At 35.2% G+C, this 21572-nt stretch overlaps 2 protein-coding genes across 5 annotated transcripts; one reads left to right on the forward strand and one right to left on the reverse strand.

Annotated features, from left to right (window-relative positions):
• On the reverse strand, positions 314-5017 carry LOC109719612. Of its 3 annotated transcripts, none has more exons than XM_020246388.1 (5): positions 4910-5017; positions 2089-2914; positions 1526-1687; positions 972-1239; positions 314-660 (listed from the first exon to the last, which is right to left on the reverse strand). In XM_020246388.1, exons 1-5 carry the CDS (start codon positions 4987-4989, stop codon positions 530-532), a joined length of 1467 nt encoding a protein of 488 aa, XP_020101977.1. In that variant the 5' UTR covers positions 4990-5017; the 3' UTR covers positions 314-529. The 3 variants fall into 3 exon arrangements, with proteins under 3 accessions (XP_020101977.1, XP_020101991.1, XP_020101985.1); XM_020246402.1 differs by having other exon boundaries at positions 2089-2904; positions 4910-4952; XM_020246396.1 differs by lacking the exon at positions 314-660 and adding an exon at positions 762-797 and having other exon boundaries at positions 949-1239.
• On the forward strand, positions 11340-19991 carry LOC109707928 (mechanosensitive ion channel protein 10-like). 2 transcript variants are annotated; one of them, XM_020229480.1, is made up of 6 exons: positions 11340-11741; positions 12916-14211; positions 14308-14428; positions 17850-18134; positions 18224-18426; positions 19556-19714. In XM_020229480.1, the coding sequence occupies exons 2-6, from the start codon at positions 12929-12931 to the stop codon at positions 19578-19580; spliced, it is 1917 nt and encodes a 638-aa protein (XP_020085069.1). In that variant the 5' UTR covers positions 11340-11741; positions 12916-12928; the 3' UTR covers positions 19581-19714. The 2 variants fall into 2 exon arrangements, with proteins under 2 accessions (XP_020085069.1, XP_020085060.1); XM_020229471.1 differs by having other exon boundaries at positions 11343-11741; positions 19501-19991.

Here is a 21572-nt window from a genome sequence, read left to right on the forward strand (position 1 = left end):
ATATGCCAAAACGTTTTTTTGAAAAAATGGATGAGTTTTTATTTTTTTTTTTTAATTAATTACATGCCCTAGTTTTTATGAAGCCATAGTTAAGTCATTTGACTCTTCGAAGTTCATGTTTGTCCCTTTTTTTGTTTTCCTTTCGAATTGTTTAAAGTTTGGATCATTCAAGTATCCAAGGACCAAGTTTTTTTTTTTTTAAAATAAATGGCAGATGTTTCAAAATCCAAAAGCAGAAATTCTAATAAGAAAAAGTGTACAAAATCTCAAAACTTCTAATTATGGCAGTTAAACATCGCTAAACTTTATCAAGTAGTTTAATCCGTCTTTCTCCTCAAACGAAGTTACTAATTAATCCCAAATCCTGTTTACATATCTCGGTGCATTTATATACCTTTAGCATAATCTTGTTACAAAAAGTTTGTCATTCAAAGCAGTTCAATTCCAGTGGAATAGATAAACAAACCAACATTATTTCATATGGAGACGAAAACTTCTCCTAACTATATATAATTGGTGTACAACAACCCTAAGATATCACCAAGGATTGGTATCCTGCACTAGTATCTCTCTTTCTATAATAACTGATTCCAATGATGAGAGCTAGAGCTGCCGCAGCAAGAAGAAGTGCCCAAGTACTCTTCGACACCTCGAAACCCCCTGAAACTCAGTTCGAAAACACTAGTTTAAGATTCAATTACACGTAAAAATCCAAAGTAAACAAAAGGTAAAGATTATCCCCTCCGCTTTAGTATTTCTCATAGAGATTCACCTCCTCAACTTTTGATCATTCTGATGCAACGATCCGACCCGCTAGCAATAATAACTCGTAAACCACCAGCCCAAAATGCTTAATCTCAGTTATTATTTCTAGCGTTTAGACCTCATATAAACTGATCGGAATCAGTATCCTATCCGATGTGGGACTATTGGGACGTTACATCTGAATAGCTCAATATATGAAAACTTACATGAAGTTGGAAATGTAAGGAAGATTGGAATCTTCGGCGGGGGCGGGGGCGGCATCTCGGCTACGAGTATATAGAAGAGACCCATTACTCCAGTATGCAATTGGGTGCTGCTGTAATTGGAAACAAAGGTCAGAGCTTCTCCGTCGGAAACTTTCACAGAGCCTGGCTTTGGATAGCAGGTGGACATCCCTATAATGTAGTTGGCCTCGTTTCCGGCTTCCTCTCCTTCCCCGTAAGTTGGATTCGACGTGCATAGGAGCCGACCGTCCTAATCGATTCGTGTTCAGAACAGATGAATGAGTAACTCGCAAGTAGATAAAAGCAATTGAAAGATCTTAAAAATGTAAACAATAATCGGCTTTAGAATGTTTAGAAAGATAAAGAGTATGAGAAATCTTGCATACTGATAGGAAAATGCAAATGGTAAGGGATTAGAAGCGATATGAGAACGAAAGAAGATCGAAGATCGATCCATTACATCGTCGATAACCATAAACATCGTAAAGATTGTGTAGTTTTGTACAAACCAATGCGAAATTGAAACAAGCAATTACCTCGCCATACAAAGCAGAACCGAGACCACCCGAGTGCTGATGAGAGACGCCGTACACTATGTGACCTCCGCGGGGCATGACCAACCGCGCAGCAGTTTTCGTATGAACACACTCACCATTGGCTTTGTCTTCGAGACTACAAGCCGGAACTTCATATTCCACCTACGTAGATGAACAATTTATCCATTTATTAGTAAAAATTTCAAGATTAGAAAGGAGTACAAACTGCGCTTAGTATATTGGCTAGTGCTTCTACGAAAGTTTTTCCAAAGGGGAGTTATTGCACGGGGCATTAGCAACTTTCTTTTTTTTCTCAAGAAGATCCACGATACAGATTCCTCGTACGATATAAGCAGAAGATTTGAATTAGAGCGCATCTGCTCTTAGGCGTGAAACAAAACGCTCTAGATTTTTTGTTCGTCAAATGGCTGAATATTGTTTCTTGGAATTGAGAAGTTACTATAAATGCATTTTAACTAACAATATAAGTGATCATACATCATATGACTAGCATAATAAGTAAAAGGAAGAGAAAATGTTTAGGATGCAATTGAGTCACAAACCTTGCAACTACTGCGGCGCGGATCGCTCGTCGCCTCTCCGGTATCAGTGACGTCGAATATATAAATCTTCACTGGCACAACACTAACATCCCAATCGACCCACATCACTGTATACTTCAAAAAGAGCTTCCTTGTAACACCCTCGACGCCTTCTTTCACCCTACACTGAGTCTCATCATAGCAACAATATAGTCCTCCGATATAATTATCCGCGATCGGGTGACCATACTCATCCTTTGTCACATTGTAGAGGCTACACTTGCACTCGGTGCACCCCAATCGGTCCTCAACTCCTCGCGTATCAATCGCGTGGATGTTAAGTAGCCAGCTTTCCTCGTAACCAAGTGGAATTTCTTCAGGTTTTCCGACTTCTATACCGTAGGGGTCGGGAACCCATGTACTAGTTCTTCGTGTTTCCGAACCGAGTCCATAGTACTGGCCTAGTGTGTGATTGCAAATTCCGGAGTTTCTCACTAGTATAATCTTTGAAAGGTCGAGGTCGCCATACTCTCTTCGGCCATAGTATCTCTCTAACACCCAATGATGCAAGTAAGTCTCGTGAAGGGGGACTGGTACGCCGTTTTCGTCGACTACTTCGGCATCGAAACTCTTGAGAGCTATGTGACCTTTCGGAAACGGGATGTCGAAGTAGTACTTGTTTGAGACAGACCCAGGTCGGAGAAAGAATGGAGGGGAGAGAAAGGTGGCAGATTTCAGCAAAGGAGGGCCAATTTTTGAAGCTTGCGATTCACTGACAGCTGAAAAGTATAAGAGAGCAAGGAGTGGCAGCATCCACTTCATTGTGTGTAGCATTTTCTGACAGAATCTGAAATGTCAGAACAGAGACCAATGAATAACAGATGATTACAGTATAGAATCATAAAAACACATAATTTCTTGAGCCAGAATTCAACATCATTCACCTATTTCATAACGAGGGGATTAATTTATGTACCGAAATATCATGAATTCAAAGAAAACAAGAATAAATTCATCATTGTAAGGTTTGCGATTTATTCATACTTGAATTGAAAAAAATAAAATCATGGTTTACACTGTCTTGTAGCAGAAGCAGAAGCTGTGAATTATAGCTTGTGCTTTTGAGGCTTCAGTATCACAGTTCTACTTAGGAAGCATTTGATTCCTCGAAAAAGCATGCAATGAAAAACACACTTTTACACAGTTTTTATTTTCCAGATAAAAATTCAAAAAATAAAAATTTTAATTTTTCATGGAATCTGGAAAAAAAAACATTTTCAGAGAAGCTTCTTTTTCTAGTAACCAAATGGACGAAAAACAGTATTTTAGTCAAAAAAATTATTTTCTAGGCTATTTTTCTAAGAAACAAACACTCGCTACTCGTAATGAAAACTCCAAACTTTACTATTTCCCAAACATTATACTGGAGGTGACTAAATCTTTGTGGTGCGCAACGGAGGCAAAGTGCACCACGCAATATGCACCTTTGCGGCCGCTTTCCAAAAGTGCTCTTTGGCAAAGCAACAAAAACTGAAAACGTAGAAAATCCCTTTTTTTCCCCCTAAAATTATCAGCCCCAATTCAAGCAAGTGGAAGTAATAAAAGAATATTAACAACATCACAATAAAACTTGTTGGCTTAAATGGGCCAGCATTCTGTCATGTGACGGGAGGTCATGTTGGGCCGAGTCATGTTCGAAATGGCAGGAGGCTGGGTGTGTCGAGTCATGTTCGAAGTGGCATGAGGCTGGTTGAGCCGAGTCACAATCGAGACCCGTGGACACTGTATCTGTACGCTTTAACTTGAGCTTTTCGGATTGATAGTTAGCGCCAACGATCCGACAAAACTAACATTGAAAAAAAAGTGACCACTAAACAATAGAAAAAGGCAATTTGTATGCCCACTTTGCACTATATTATATTGGATGAAAAGCTTATTTATTGTTGTGTGAATAATATCTTAGATCCGAATCCAAAACAAAGCATGATAGTCTCTTCTCCAAAGTCGCAACTATCGTACTAGTACCTAGTACAGTTGACTGAAAGTTTTATGGTTAATACCCAAAATCTCAAATTTAAAGCGAAGTTATTTTATATTTTATATTTTTAACTGAATTTATTTCTAAAAAAATAAAATTCCCTCAGAAAAACAAAATCGCATCCAAACTCACATGCCTAATATTACAAGAGAGTCCGTTAAGAGCATTTTATTTTGTTTTATTTTTTCTTTCTAAGTAAACAGATGTTTATTGAGTTCACCATCCATTATAAAGACCAAAAAACTAACGGTTTTACCGACCGTCCCTAACGCAAGTGACAAAGTACTTGATGGTTGGTACCCGAGATTCTAAATTCGAATCCTAATTTATTCACATTTCTAGTTAAATTTACGAAGCGTGTAGCATGCAGCCTATCTCTCTCTAAAAAAAAAAAAAAAAAAAAAAAACACTAATGATATTAAAGAAGGAATGATTAAATGCTTGAGGAGCCATAGTTCTTATTATTATCTTAGACAACAATATATACATATAAAATCACCAAATAATATTCATACCCAAACAAAGAAATTAAATAAAAAGGAAAATCTCTTCTTCCAACTAAGGGTTGATGGAAAAGAGTTACAAAAAATTATTTCTCATATCAATTTTGTGTTCTTTATCTATTCATTTTAATGAAGGAGATGATGATTTCCATAATTTACAAGAGAAATTAACAAAAAGGACCCATAAAAAATTTGAAAAGAAATAGCTTGATATTTAGGGGAATAAGCCAACATGGATAGATTAAATAGGAATAATCCAAAAGAATAAAAAAGATGGGTTTATTTGTAGAAAAAATCATACCTCAAACCCTTTGTGCTTTGGCAAATTTTGTGAAAGGAGTTAATGCGTTGATAGACCCTAGGTGCAATTTCCTGTGCCATATATATAGAGAAGGGTAAAATGGATAACTTGTCCCTGTACTCTCCAAAAGTCACAATTTTGCCCTTTGTGCCATTGAGCTATTTTTGTATGTTTCAACATTTATTTTTATTAGGGATAACTTCAAAAACCCCTCCTGTAGTTTCATACTTTCTCACTTTAGTACCATATAGTTTAAACTGTATCAATTTACCGCCCTGTGGTTTCGTTTTTCTCTTTTTTTTATCAATTTTACTATTTTTTCTTAAATCAGTGGCAAAATTAAAATTAAAGGGTACTAAAGTAAATATTCGATAAATCTAGATAGATATCTGAAGTTTTTTTTTGTATGTAATTTAATAAAATATTAAAAAGAAAACTATAGAAAAGATAAAAACAAAACCACATAAGAGCAAATTGATACAATATAAACCACATGGTACTAAAGTGAGAAAGTGCGAAACCACAGGGGGGTTTTTGAAGTTATCCCTTTTTATTATTATAGATACTTTTAAATTTAATCCATTGCCTTAAAGCTTTCTAAAAATTCTTTAGTTATTGTATTTAAAATAATTATTAAACTCTTCTGTCATAAATAATTTTGCTTGTGTTAATTTACTGTAAATAAAATTAAAATTATATTTATTACAAAGTCTTAATTTTTTTAAAAAAATATTAAATTCATTCGCCAATCATAATAAATGTCTAAGTTGAACTTACATGGATCAAATTGCAATATTTATAAACAACGGGGACCACTAATTAATGCATTCTAACGCTAAGGGAGAAATTGCCTTGCGAACGCGAGTCCTTCTATCGATGCGCCACGTGTCACGCTGATGGAAGCACTTGCGTTAGCCGAGATCGTACGGTGGTTTTCTGGTGTACCATCAAATCCTGTATATCGAGTGATCTCGTCCGTACAATTTAGTAAACTATTTAATTTATTTCTTTCCTGAATCTAGAAGGTTTAATTTTATTTAAGAATTTTTAATAAAAATTTTAATACATTGTTGAGCAACAGATTTAAAAGAAGCCTGATTTAAAAAAAAAAAAAAAAAAAAGTTCCTCACTCAAAAAAGTGCTATACAACTATTTTAATTTTTTAAGCCTTTAAAATATAAAAATAAGAGTTTTTAGTAATATTTAAAAGTTAAAACTACTGCTCCGTATGGTAAGTGCTTATACACACATGACATTTTAATATGTTTTGATAAGTTAAAACTACTGCTCCGTTATCATAGAACCTGCTTAGTATGAATAAATATAATTACATGGATGTGGTTGAGTTGATGTAAAGGTAAAAATTTTATAATGTTATTTTTAACTTTTATAATAGGCAGTGGGCTAAAAGAATCGGCGGCCGTTCACACTTCCAAATACATTTCATGGACCTGAATTTTTCTAAAAAAATTAATTTTTTTAATTTTTTGAGTAAAACCATACATACCTAACTTATCTAAACGTTAGACCATTATAAATTAGCTACTTAATTTTTTAAAATTTTAAATTTAATATTCAATCTTTCAATTTATTTAATTTGAGTCAGTTAATGAAATTTTGATTTTAAAATTTAAACTTATGAAATATATTAAGTAAACGTGTAAAGATTAATAACGCAATCAAATTTTAAATTTGAAGTACCATTAACTGGTTCAAATTAAGTAAATTGAAAGATTAAATAGTTTAAAAAGATTGAATAGCCAACTCAAAATAATTCATATTTCAGATAAATTTTATTTATTTTTTCTCTTTTTTTTGTGTGTATAGATACGCAATGAAGAGGGTATAGACCGCGATTTGATGTTGGAAGAGGGCAAAAGTATTTTGTGCTATATACAATTGGTTTGAAGTTTTTTTTGGAGGTTCTAGAGTATGCTCTCAACTTCTTCTTTTTTTTAAAAAAAAAAAATAGAGCTTTAAAGATGCCTAGTTGGACCAAAGAAGATGATCCAACCTCTTTAACACTCACAGTTCGGTTAGAACAATACAAGTCTCAAACAAATTTTTTTTCTTTTCTTTTTTTCAAAATAGATAGCACGCTATCTGTTTTATTTATTTTATTTAAAAATAAATTTAGCTGAAAATGTGAATCAATTAGGATTTGAACTTGGGAGCTCGGATATTAATTATCAAGTCCTTTGTCACTTGCTCTAGAGACGATCAGTTCTCAAATTGAATTTGCTGACTAGTTTTATGCACACATTTCATGTGGCAGAGGACTTTTTTTGACAAAGATTATCTAATATGAACATAAGTAGAGAGCAAGAGCAAACCTATCTCCCATACACGATGTTGACTAGAGCTTGGTTGCCGTACAGAGAGCCCAGATCCTAATCTTCAGTAGTCGAAGATAGCATCATCAACGCGACTACGATCGATCTCATGCTAGGCCTCAGATGAGGGTTCTCCTGAGCACAGGCCTCAGCAAGCTGGGCAATCTAATAGAAAGAACATACAATGAAATTAACGCATATTTAGACCAATAAGACTTCGTCTGGAATTGCGGAAAGATTGCGTTACGTGCGGTGAGAAACGACGATGGAAAAATACAATGTTTGTTTCCGTACGTAATATTGCGTTTCGTATATTGCGGTTAGTCGGTTATGATATATTTTCTGCGGTTCCATCGGAGAACGCAGAAACATATTACTATATACTTTTTCTCAACTCTATTCTATCTAATAGCGGTAGATCCACCTCGTCAATACCAAATTAAGCCTAACAACTGTAAGGCTAATGCATCAAACTACTGCGAACGTCATCCGTGCTCTTGAACGCATCAAACTACTGACGAACTCCTGGTCTATGCTCAGTTGATGACACCAGCTCTCCCATTCTTTTCTTTTTTCTTGTTCTATCGTTTTTTCCTTCCTGCTACTTTACTTACTTTTTTTTATCGCTTTTTCGGAGGCCCTAGCTGTTTCCATAATATACGCTTAGTTCATACTGCTTAATGAATGAAGCTGGTAGCTTGCTACCTTTTTCTCAAAAAAAAAAAAATAATAACAACTTTAAGGCTAATACTAAGGGCTTTTTCAAACTTTTGCATCAAGATAAGAAAAAGAAAACAGAAGAGGATCGAAACTAAAGGCGTGTAGAGATAGAGAGATAGAGAGAGCATCATCCCAAATGATCTAGGTCTGAGTTTCATCATTACAAAATAATGTCACATTTCTAATGAGAGCTTTTTTTGCATTTAGACCCCTGGCAAATTTTTATTTTTAAAATAGTCCTGTCAAAATTTAATTTGCAAAAATGGTCCTGGGCCTGCCACGCAGGCGCCACGTCAGCGCCACGCGGGCAGGACCGGGCCCATGTGTTAAGTTGAACACGGTGAATCATTCACCGTGTTCAAACACGGTGAACGGTTTACCGTATTTAGCACGTATTTTTTTTATATTGAAAAGAGAAATAAGGAATAGGGATGTCAATAGATATGGATATCCGAAATATTATCCGAATTCAAACCCGAATAAATTTTATATATATATATAATATATTATAGTATATATCTATATATATATATATATATATATATATATTATATTTATTTTTATTTATTTATACATATATAAAATATTTAATGAATTTTTATTTCTTAGATCTTCATCCAAACCCAGCGGGTTTAAAAATCTATACCGTTGATGAAGATCTAAGGAATAAAAATTATTAAATATTTTATATATTGTATAAATAAACAAAATAATTACGTGTATTATATATATATATACTATATATTATTATATATATATATATATATATATATATATATATATATATAATATTATACAGTGAGGTTACTTATACTATCGGAAGCACGGAAGCTTCCGTGCTTCCAGCCTCGTTTTCGATGTTGCGACTTTCGAAATCGTCGATACGCTCCGTTAAACTTGATCTAGAGTATTTGAAGTACCTAAAAATAAATTTTATTATTTTTACGATATCATTTGCCTAGTGATCGAATGGGCTCAAATCAACAAAATTTCAAAGTGAAACCCCAAAAAATAGTGAGCGTTTGCAAGTTTAACGGTGTAGAAATATCCAAATCACGTGAAATTTTGATAGAAAATTCTTTATACTATATAAAACAAGATCAATATCTTTGATTTAAAATTTTAATGTCATATTATTACATTTTGTAAGATTTTTATTTTCAGCCGTTGATTTTGAGCCCCTTCGTTCACTAGGCAAATGATATCGTAAAATCATAAAATTTATTTTCTAGATACTTCAAATACTCTAGATCAAGTTTAACGGAGCCGATCGACGATTCAAAAGTCGCAACATCGAAAATGAGCTGGAAGCACGGAAGGCTCCGTGCTTCCGATAGCATAGTAGCCTCACTCTATATATATATATATAAAATTTATTCGGGTTGGATTCGGATAATATTTCGGATATCCATATCTATTGACATCCCTACTCCTTATTCTACTTTTCAATATACAAAAAATATATACTAAACACGGTGAACCATTCACCGTGTTTAGATACGATGAATGATCCACCGTGTTCAACTTAATACCCTGGCCCCAGCCCTGCCCGCGTGGCGCTGACGTGGCGCCTGCGTGGCAGAGACAGAGCCATTTTTGTAATTTTAATTTTGATAGGGCTATTTTAAAATAAAAATTGCTCAAGGGGCTATTTGCAAAAAGAGCCCTTCTAATGACTTTCATATTTAAAAATATTGTTACATTACATTGCTGAACATCATGTAAATAATAAAAGGAAACTGAATAGTTAATGTTTTGTAGCGGTTCTACGATCAAGTGGTTAACTAAAATAAATTTAGGGAAAACTTCAAAAACCCCCCTGTGGATTCACACTTTTTCATTTTGGTACCCTGTGATTTAAAGTGTATCAAGTTAGTACTATGTGGTTTCTCACTTTATCACTTTAATACCCTGTGGTTTAAAGTGTATCAAGTTAGTACCTTGTGCTTTTGCACTTTATCACTTTAGTACCCTGTGGTTTCACACTTTATCACTTTACTACCCTGTGATTTAAAAAACCACAGGGTACTAACTTGATACAAAATTAAAACCACAGGGTACTAAAGTGATAAAGTGCAGAACCACAGGGTACTAACTTGATACACTTTAAACCACAGGGTACTAGAGTGGTAAAGTGAGAAACCACAGGACACTAAAGTGGTAAAGTGAGAAACCACAGGGTACTAAAGTGATAAAGTGAGAAAACACAGGATACTAACTTGATACATTTTAAACCATAATGTACTAAAGTGAAAAAAAATTGAAACCACAATGGGGTTTTTTGAAGTTTTCGCATAAATTTAAAAAGCTCTATATTTTGTCCAGTTTTTCTAAGTTTGAATGTCAACTATAATTGTGCTGATGCTAAGAGATCTTCGCGGCCCAGTGTTGACGTGGTGCACCAGATCGAGTTCCTGGAGTTAATTTTTCGCTGCATTTTGAAGCGTATGTGGACTTCGGTGTTGCTTTCAAAGTCAACTCGCAAAGTCTGACTCAAATTGCTCATGGGCCGACTAAAACTCGATCCAACTCAACGATGTTATACTCCGCCCGGTCCAACTTTTAGGGACCGCTGGGCCTTGAGGACGAACCTGGTTTGATAAAGAGAAAGAGTTGGGCGTTTTCATACAGATTTCTCTTTCATATATAGTCACTAAGTCACATCAAATAACCTAAAAAATAAAACTCCCCAAAAAAATAGAACATATTTAAGTTTGGGCGAATTATCCACCCCACCCTTAAACAACAATATATATATATATATATATATATATATATATATAGGCTGGGGCTACTATACTTATATGAATATAGAGCCCTTTGTACTCATAAGTTTTCAGCCGTTTAGATGAAAAAATATGCGGTTATGATGAAAGTGGTTATGGTTAAGTTGATAGTAGGCCCCCTAGGGTTAAGTGGGTGGTTGGTTAAATAGTATAATCTAATGGATGAAAATAATTAAATGATAGATCTAACGGTCACAAACTTATGAGTACAAGAAGCTCTATACTCATAAGAGTATAGTAGCCGGACTCTCTCTCTCTCTCTCTCTCTCTCTATATATATATATATATATATATATATATATATATAGTAAGCTGGTATGATTCTGAAAGCATGGAGCTTTTCATATTTTTAAGCCGTTTTCGATGTTGGGATTTTCAAATTGACGATCGACTCTGTTAGAGTTGATCCAGAGTATTTTAAGTACTCAGAAAATAAATTTTGTAATTTTTCGATATCATTTGCCTAGTGATCGAAGGGGCTCAAATTTTTGGTGCTATCGATAGTATCCTTGCTGGACTATATATATGCACACCCACATATACACACGTCCCCAAATAAAATAAAACATATTTAAATTCGGGACAGTTACCCACCCCACCCTTCAACAACAAACCCCGAACTTAAATATGTTCTATTTTTTTAAAAGATTAGACGCTAACATTAAGTTTTTGAAAGATTAGACAGTCAACTAAAAATAACATGAGAGAAACCCTGCTGCACAGACATTTCCCAATAAAAAATTGCTAGTAGCCAGCTGCTCTCTGCGTGCTCATTCATAAATAAATAATTTTCAGTTAAATAAATAAATAAATAAATAAATAATAAGAAAGAAAGAAGAAGAATAAAGAAATTGAGTTTTGGGCAGGCCCAATTATTTCACTTTTCTCACTTAATCCGATGGCAGCATTTTCATGCTCACAGAATTTCCTCACTCAATCTGCAGCTTCCATCAACTAACAGAGCAGGAGCTACAGCATTTCATGCTCTCGATGGTAATTAAGCATACATTTTGCTGATTTAATTCGTGTGTAATGTACTTATCTTATGTCTATAATTTTTTTTTTTAACAAGATTTAGGGTTAGGGTTAGGGTTAGGGTTTGGAATCTGGAGGTAAGGAGAGAGGGATTTGTGAGCTCTCTCTCAATCACTAATCACAATGAGAGCAAGGGTTCTACAAAGAATGTGGGAAAATTATTTTTAGTCTGATTCCGGAGAATTAGACGAATTTACAGCATGACATTGTTCTTAATTTAGTATAAGTTGCCTTGTTTTTTTTTTTTTTTGGTTATTTTGAATACAAATTTTATATGATTGCTTGTTTTTTGTTATTATTGATTAGCTTGTAGTACCTTGTCCTGATTAAATGCGAACTTGACAACTTGAAAGAAAAAAAAAAGAAAAACAATTGTAAAGGCTATCCAATTTTTGTGTTTCGGTAGGAACAAATATTGCAGATGTATTGTCGATAATTCGTCATCCATTTAGGGCATCAATAGTTAAGATTTGTGTTTAGAAAATGGAAAAAAAGAAGAAGTAAAACTAGTGATTCCAACCATGGCATTTGGCGACATACCTATTTGTTTTGAATTAACTGAGGGGGTGTTGGCTTTGATAATGCTGCTAGTTTTGGCCAAAGTCCAAATCGGCGAAGAAGTTGGTCTTTTAGATTGTTCTCGCTTCCTCGCAGAGAAAAGCTTTATCCTCAGCAGTTCATCTTTTGCATAATTGGAGAGCTAATTCACCTTTGCAGTTCTACTTTTTTAAGACATTGAAATTTACCGACTTACCATGAAACAAATGATTGAAGCAATGGAAATATGGTTTTGCGAAAATGTGATTTTCAAAAAAAAAAGGTCTCATTTTAAACTTGATTTCTAGTTTAATCAAAACAAATTGGCCGTAAACGAATTCCCTGCTGACATGATTCTAAAAAATCGGTACAATGTGTGATTAGATGAAATTACTTTATTTGTTTGATTTAATATCAAAAAAGTAAAATTTCTCCACATTGATACGTATCCTAAGCATAAATGTTACTTATTGGATTATCAATACAAATTTGAATTACTTCTGCAGTATGCACAGCTTTCGGTACATTTGAGACCATTATAAAGTTGTTTACATGTTTCATGTGCTTTTCCGTTAAAGTTGTCCCAACTTCTCAGTTGCAGGATCCTGATGGATGATAAAGAAAAACGGAAAGAAGGCGTCGAACTGAATATGCCGGAAAAGAAAGCCGCAGGTGGCAGTGCAGCAGAAGTGTTGATAACTATTTCAAGTGAAGGAACACCTCCAGAAGGATCTAGTAATTCAAAAGACCCGGAAAGTTTTGCTCTTAAAGAATCAGGAAGCCCGCCCGTTGGCGGCGGCATTTATGTTACAAGAAGAGGGTCGAAACCACATGGTATCGATACTGCCACAATGTCCGAGGAGGAGAATTGTTTCACTGAGCAAGAACAACTTGTCACAAATGCCCATTGCTCAGATCCACTTGATAAGGGGTCTTCTGATAAGTTGCCTGCTTCTGGTTCTTTTGTGGACTATAGTCAAGAAGGACCAGAAGATGACAGGGATAATGCGGAGGAGACTGCCGAGGAGATCGATTTGAGTGAAGAGAATCGTAGGGGAATACGTGTGAAGGCCATAATTAAGTGGGTTGCATTTGCCTGCAATGTGGGGTGCTTTGTGGCGAGTTTGACTTGCAAGAAACTGGGAAGGACTATGATTTGGGGTTTTGAGTTTTGGAGGTGGTCTGCGCTTTTGATGGTGACTTTTGGCACCATGTTGATCACTCATTTGTTTTTGCATCTTTTCATTTTCTTTATTGACAGGTGCTTTTCGTTAAGGCGGAAGATAGCTTATATTGTTTATGGAATAAAGAGGAGCATTCAAGTGTTTATTTGGACCGTTTTAGTTATTCTTGCTTGGGCATTTTTATTCCGCCACGGAGCTGAGCGATCTAAGACTGATGCCAATATTTTGAATTATGTGACTAGGAATCTTATTTCCCTTCTTATTGGCTCATTCTTGTGGTTGTTGAAGTCTTTGTGGATGAGGATTTTGGCATCTAATTTCCACGTGAAGGCATTTTTCGATAGGATTCAAGAATCACTGTTTCAGCAGTATATTCTGGAAGTACTGTTAGGACCTCCACTCATGGAGTTGGCTGAGAAGGTCACGGAAACACCTACCGAAGGTGCATCGAGTCTCCGGTCTGCTAGAAAGAGTAAAAGAACGAAAGATAAAAAAGTGATTAACATGCGAAATCTTCGTAGAATGAACACACAAAAGGTTTCAACTTGGACCATGATGCGTTTGGTTGATTTGGTCAAAACTTCAGTGCTGTCTGTAGCCACTGACACGTTTGATGATGATGAAGGAAAAGAAGAAATTACAAATGAGCTTGAAGCAACAGATGCCGCCTATAAAATTTTCAGGAACGTTGCAAAGCCTGATTTCAAGTGAGGAGAAAAAAAAAACATCGTTGGGATTTTTTTTTTTTTTTTTTCTCGTGCTTTTTGGTGGTCTTTCACTGAATGCTTTCTCCTAACAAATAGGTACATTGATAAAGACGACCTCTTGAGGTTCATGATAAAGGAGGAGGTGGATCATGCTATTCTATTAATTGCAGGATATGAGACTGGACAGATAGATAAGAAAACCCTAAAAGAGTGGGTGGTAAGACATTCTTTATTTTTTCTTACTGGAATACAAAGTTTTTGCCCTTTGCATCTCTTAGTTCCACAGAAGTGAAATATATACATAGTCATGAATTTTCGCTTGTTTGTGTTCGTGGCAACAAACCATGTTACTAAAACATTCCGTTAGCACTTTTAGTTCTCTTTACATAAGACCCCTGTAAGTTCTTAGAATTATATGTATGATGGCCACAATTCTGGATTTATGTATTCTGTACATTCTTTTTTTTTCCAGCAAATGACTAGCAGTCATGCATATTGTGATGTTTGTTCTTCATTTCTTTCAATACAAACATGTTTAGTAGCATCTTCCTGACACTTTTATAACTAAGTTTGAAAAGCTTTGTGAAGTAACAAGAAGACCTAAAACTTCCTAACACACAACTTCCTAACACATTTCTAATCAAATTCCAGTTCTTGATTCTTTGGCATAAGCTCTTCACAGAAAATTGTAAGGAAAATTTTAAAATAATATATTTTGNAGTCCGATTGTATGCTATCAATAGCCCCAAGCGCTTGGTGCTATCAAATTTTCTGCCATTAGATCTACCCCTTTGACCATTTTTATACATTATATCATACTATTTAACCAACTACCCACGCAATTCTAGAGAACCACTATCATCTTAATCATACATTCCTTCATCCAAGAGCCAAAAATCTAATAGCATCAATAACTTAGTACTATTTATAGTATAGTAGCCTAATTATATATATATATATAGAGCGCGTCTAGTATGCTTCTGGAATCACGGAGCGCTCCGTGCTTCCAAGTCGTTTTCGATGTTGGGACTTTCGAATCAACAATCAGCTCTGTTAGACTTGATCTAGAGTATTTTAAGTATCTAGAAAATAAATTTTGTGATTTTTTGAAATCATTTGTCTAGTGATCGAAGTGGCTCAAAATCAACAGCTGAAAATAAAAATCTTACAAAATATGATGATATGACATTAAAATTTTAGATCAAAAATATTGATCTTGTTTTATACAGTATAAAGAATTTTCTATCAAAATTTCACATGATTTGGATATTTCTACACCGTTAAACTTGCAAACGGCTCACCACGGCTATTAAAATTATTGATTTGAGCCCTTTCGATCACTAGGCAAATGATATTTAAAAATCACAAAATTTATTTTTTAGGTACTTCAGATACTCTAGATCAAGTTTAACAGAGACGATCGTCCATTGAAAAGTCCCTGGATCGAAAACGACTTGGAAGCACGGAAGGCTCCGTGCTTCCAGAAGCATACCAGCTCACTCATATATATATATATATATATATATATATATATATATATATATATATATATATATATATATATATATATATATCCACTCCAAAGAACCCTTGTGTGATAAGATAGCCCAAAAGGTGCCGGCCCAAAAGAAAATATAAAGGAGAGATTGTGGTGGAGGTGGTGGTGGTGGTAAGAGAGGAGTGAAGAGAGAAAGGAGAAAAACTTTACTTAGAGAGAGAGATAGAGAGAGAGAGAGAGAGAGAAAGAAGGGTGGTGGGGGAGAGGAGGGTGAAGGGGTGACGTCACGCAGTGGGAGGGGTCCACGACGTTCATTTCATCAACCCACGCGCAATCGAAAGGGGGGGGTCCCTCCCTTTTTTATACCCTCCACCCTCTCCTTTCTCCTCTTTCTCTTCTAACAAAGAGAAGCTCCTTAATTTTGCTGTAGCTCCGTAAACTATTCTACTCTTTCCGGAGAACCATTTGAGCTCCTCTTCTTAATTTCATCCCGAGGAAGAAGAAGGGAATAGGAAGGTCAGTTTTAAGGTAAGTTTCAGTAACCTGCAGGGTTGGTATAACACATGTTGCATGGATGTACATGCAACAAATTTTCTGATCTTTATTGGATTTTTTTTTTCTCGATTTTATTTCCTAGCTAGGTAGATCCTTATTAAGATACAATTTGCTTGGTTTCTGAGTCTGGGTTTCGGTCTTACTATCAGATGTATCATAATTAGGATATATGTACTGATCTAGAATTATAGTGTCCTAGGGTTTTCACCTGTATAACATGTACACTAAGATGATCTCTTGCTTATATTATTTTCTACTTCGTTGGACTTCTCAGAGGTCACATGGATTTCGTTTAATGGAAAGTGAGGCTATTTATTGATGCTGTTTCAGCTATTCCGTTAAGATCTTTCCAACGATTTCATTGGAAACTCTGGCCACACTTACATATATAGTTTCTGATTTTGGAAGAATTTTCTTTATCCTGCTATTTCTCCTTTTCTTTTGTTTTCTGCATGGCAAAATGCTTGGGGAATTCTAGTTACGTGGTCTTGTCATATACATCTTTTTCTTTTATGATAAATTAACCTTGATAAAAGCTCATATGATATTTGAGATCTTGAGTTTCTTACATTCTCTATGCATGGTTCTGATCCTAAAAATATTAGATCTTAGTTAGTATTTTCNGCAACTTGAAACTTTTAATTTGGTTTAAACGATGGATTGCTGTGCTATGGCATGCCACCGTTCTGAATAAATGCTGGCATGATATGTGCTGCAGCTTGCTCATTCTTAACACCTGGCATGTGGTTGTGAGCTACTGTCACAGAACCCTATTGACATATGTCACACCATCGACGCAGAGTTTTCATTCCTTTTGGGCATCTTAAGGCTTAAAAAAAAGGGTTTTAAGAAGTACTAGTTGGACCTAATTGTGAATAAGATACTATTAACTTTCAAGTGTTTAGTTTGTTTGCTATATTATGTTATGTTATCTTACTGAAATTTGCAACATAGGGATCGACACTCAGTTTCAATGTCAATTTCCATTAAGCATGGTCAGCACGGGCAATCCATGCTTGAATTCCCACGTTTCCCTACACGAGCCCCTCCCGCCAACACATGCTTTATTGGCAATTGTAGAGAGTAATGAGGATATTGTTTAGTGTAGTGGCAACTGTTTGAGAATTCACGCCAAAGATACTAAAGAGAGCAGGAATAGGTTTTTGCTTAAGCTTTTTCCAAGTAGGCCATTTTGGTGGAGCCAAAGATGTGTAATGACCTATCTGTATGGAGTTGAGATGATTTTGGCATCTGTGGCACATCACTCAAAATTGAACAAACAACATATTCTTTATAATGCTGTAGTTGCATCTGTACTTGCATGGTATATACCATTAAGTTTGTTGTAACGTTGGATATATATAATCTATTCAACCAAATGGTTCTGGGCATGAAACAGATTAGTTTTATAATCTATCTACTCAATACAGGCTGTATGTTGTGCATTATGCATTAAGAGAAGGGAAAAGAGGATATTTTTGTTTGGTATAGTGGAAGTACTTTTTCTTACACAAGTCACTCTCTCTCTCTCTCTCTCTCTCTCTCTCTCTCTCTCTCTCTCTCTCTCTCTCTCTCTTTTGAACAGGTGAAGGCTTACAATGATCGGAAAGCACTTGCATGTTCTTTGGATGATACCAGTATAGTCGTTAAGCAACTGAACCAACTTGTGACGTGGATTCTGGTTGTTGTTCTCATTAATATTTGGCTTCTTTTGATGGATCTTTCATCGACACAAGTAATCCTATCGCAGCTTTTGGGGGCAGCTTTTATTTTTGGGAACACCTGCAAAAATATATTCGAAGGAATTATATTTGTACTTGCTGTGCATCCATTTGATGTTGGTGACCGTTGTGTCGTTGATGGGGTCGTGGTAAGGTCTACATGGAACTTTCTTTTTTTTCCCTATTTCTCAGGGATGAGTAAACTTCATTTAACTTTGTTCGATCAATGACTTCACAGATGTTGGTTGAAGAAGTGAACATCTTCACAATAGTTCTGTTGAAGACCGATAATGAAAAGGTGTATTATCCAAATTCAGCTTTGGCTACTAAGCCCATCAGCAATTATAATAGAAGCCCTGATATGGGTGATAAGGTGGAGTTCTCAGTAGATATTGCGACACCACCAGAGACAATTGGGCTGCTAAAAGAAAAAATTAAGCAGTAAGTTGACTTTCCTCTTGTTCTTCCTCTCATTGAGCATTTAGGAATAGGATATAGAGAAATAATGATCATTGTCATTGTTTCAATCTGATTCCTTCCTATGCTTAGACAGTTCTAGCAACAAGGGTTGTGAAAGAGTAAAATATTTAATATCCTTATGCATGTTGTGATTGATTTTGATCTAATAATCTGATATCTGTAACGACCCGATCCGCTAACAACAATAACTCGTTGGGCCCAAATCACCGGTCTAAAATGCTTGAGTCCGGTTATTATTACTAACGTGTAGACCTCATGTATTCTAATCAGAATCACTTTCCCTTCCGGCTAGTATTCATCTTTGATACCAATTGTAACGATCCGACCCGCTAGCAATAATAACTTGTTGGGTCCAAACTACCGGCCCAAATACTTAAACCCAGTTATTATTATTAGCGTGTAGGCCTCATATATTCTAATCAGAATCACTTTCCTATTCGATGGGGGGCTATTGAGGCGTTACAGTATCTTCATGCTTAGATATTTTCAGCTCCAAAGTTTGTACGAAGGTATTTCTCAACTGTAAAGAGTAGTTGTAGTTTATTTTGTTTACTTGTAGTTGATGCATAGTTTAATTTGCTTTCCAACATGATTCTGAAGAGCTAGCTCAAGCATTTTTCCTCTGACTGTCGTCCTGTTGGGGTGCTCGCAGCATCTGTCATGTGTGTCTCGCAGCATCTGTGAGCTTTTAATTTGCACTGAGTTGTTCGCCTCGAACAAGGCTTCCTTTTATAGCTCAGTTTAGACAGTTGTGTGATTATACTTTCATTTTATTAGGTTAGGCTGATTTGGGTTGACCGCTGACCTTTTGAGTAGCCATTGTCTGGAGATGCGAGTTCACATTTTTCTTATTCCTTTAATGAACTCCATAGAGAATCACTGTGTGTCCTGCAGTCAAAAAAGGAAAAGAAAAAACCCTAGCTGCTAAAGATGTGCAGTATCAGTGCATGTCAATCTTGATAGTATTTTCTCAAACTCAACATTTACTTCGATATTTGTTGTTACTTGTTCAACATTTGCTCTTTATTTGGTCAGGTATATTGAGGTGAAACCCAATCACTGGCATTCTGACCCCCTTATTATGGTGAAGGAAATCGAGGATGAGAATAAGCTAAAGATGGCTGTCTACTGCATACACACAATGAACTTCCAAGATTTAAGAGGGAAGAACAAGCGGCGGACAGAACTGGTCATGGAGATGAAGAAAATATTCGAGGAGCTAAATGTGAAATACACGCTTCTCCGCTAACCTCAGAACCAGCAACTGTGATCGAGGAATCAACCTTTTGTGCATGCCAGATCGACTTTCGGCTGTCAGAAACTGTGTGCTTGTTCTCATTCTCTTTCTCTGTTGTTGTGCTCAAAGATGAATACTGATGTTCGCAATTGTCGTGTCAGGTTTGCGTTGTCTTATATTCGCAAGATTACATTTTTGAGTGTTTCAATTGCTATTTGGATGTGAGCCACACATCAAATTGATGGCCATCCTTTAATTAGTCCTCTCCTGCAGTTTTATTTGAATTAAACATATTCTTAGCATTTTCTCTTTTCCCACTAATAATGCCATGACATTTTCATGACTATGTTTTCTTTGGGCTTTTATACTTAGGTTAAATTAAAAATTTTTATTATTAATTTTAACGATCGTATCAGTTATTAACTATTAATTGGTCTAGTTTTATTTTCTAAAATTATTATCGTTCAATTTAAATTGTGTAATGGTAGAAGGTGTTTTGTGAAGTAGCAGACTAATTGTAGATTATTTTTATGTGATAAAATAATCATATTATTATTTTCATGTTTGACGAAAATTATTAATATTTCATTGATAAAAGTATATTAGTCCTTAACAACCTCTCAATCGAAGTGGCTTCCTAAATTAATAACAAACTTAGCTTATTCCAAATAGAAAATAAATGATATTTCCGGAATATTCCAAACCTAGCCATATGGGATATGGCCTGTTAATTCATTTGTTAAGAATTTAGATTTTTTTTTTAGATAATTAAGTGGAAGCCAGGTTGAAGAGAGGAAGCGAGTGGCTAGTGAAAGGGAAAATGAAAATGGCCGCATGTTTTCCCGGGCTCTTGGTCCGCTTCGTTTGGGATTGCGGGGAGATTGCGTTACGTGCGATAATTTTGGGATTGCGGGGAGATTGTGTTACGTGCGGTAAGAAACGGCGATGAAAAAATATTTTTTTTTATGTAATATTGCGATTAATCGCTTACGATATATTTTATGCGGTCCCATCGAAGACATATTTCTATATGTTTTTTTTCAACTCCATTATATTTAATAGCGTTAGATAGATTTTAATACCAAACTAAGCCAAAGTGGAGTATGAGGGTGATTCAATAAGCTTGCGAGGGAGAGGAGCTGCGGGGGAGTAGGGGGAGTGCTCGAGCTTACTTAAAGGACACTTTATATAAAGAGTAGGGGCAGGTGCAAAATTTGGCGGGGACAATTGACTCCGTGAGACTTTTTTATTTGCTGGTAGTTGCGTTTGAGTTTTTTTTTTTCTTCGTTTTTTAGAGATTATTTTGTAGATTCAAAACTTAGATTTCAGTAAGTAGGAGAAAATTAAATAATGTTAAAAGTTTAATAGGACTCCAATTCGAAATTTTCTATTCTGATACCTTATTAGATAATATAAAATAATTATTATTTTTCAGAAGCTTAATTTTGATGTAAATGATGTTATATATTATAGAATTAGGCTGGAATACTATCAATAGCATCAAGCTATTGGTTCTATTAGTTTTTTAACTCTTGGATTGAGAAATATATATATATATATATATATATATATATAGTCCGACTGAGATACTATCAATTGCATCAAGGATTTGGTGCTATCGAGTTTTGTATCGTTACATTTAACTCTTTGATTATTTTTACCCGTTAAATTATAATATTCAACCAACTACTCACTCAACCCTAGAGGTCCCACATCATCCTAACCATACATTTCTCAATCCAAGAGCTAAAAAACTAATAACACTAATAGCTTGGTGCTATAAACAGTATTCCAGCCCAGTTCTATATATATATAGAGTCCGGCTACTATACTCTTATGAGTATAGGCCTTTTTATACTCATAAATTTTC

Source organism: Ananas comosus, linkage group 1 (assembly GCF_001540865.1).
Source record: "Ananas comosus cultivar F153 linkage group 1, ASM154086v1, whole genome shotgun sequence".
Classification (NCBI taxonomy): Eukaryota; Viridiplantae; Streptophyta; class Magnoliopsida; order Poales; family Bromeliaceae; genus Ananas; species Ananas comosus.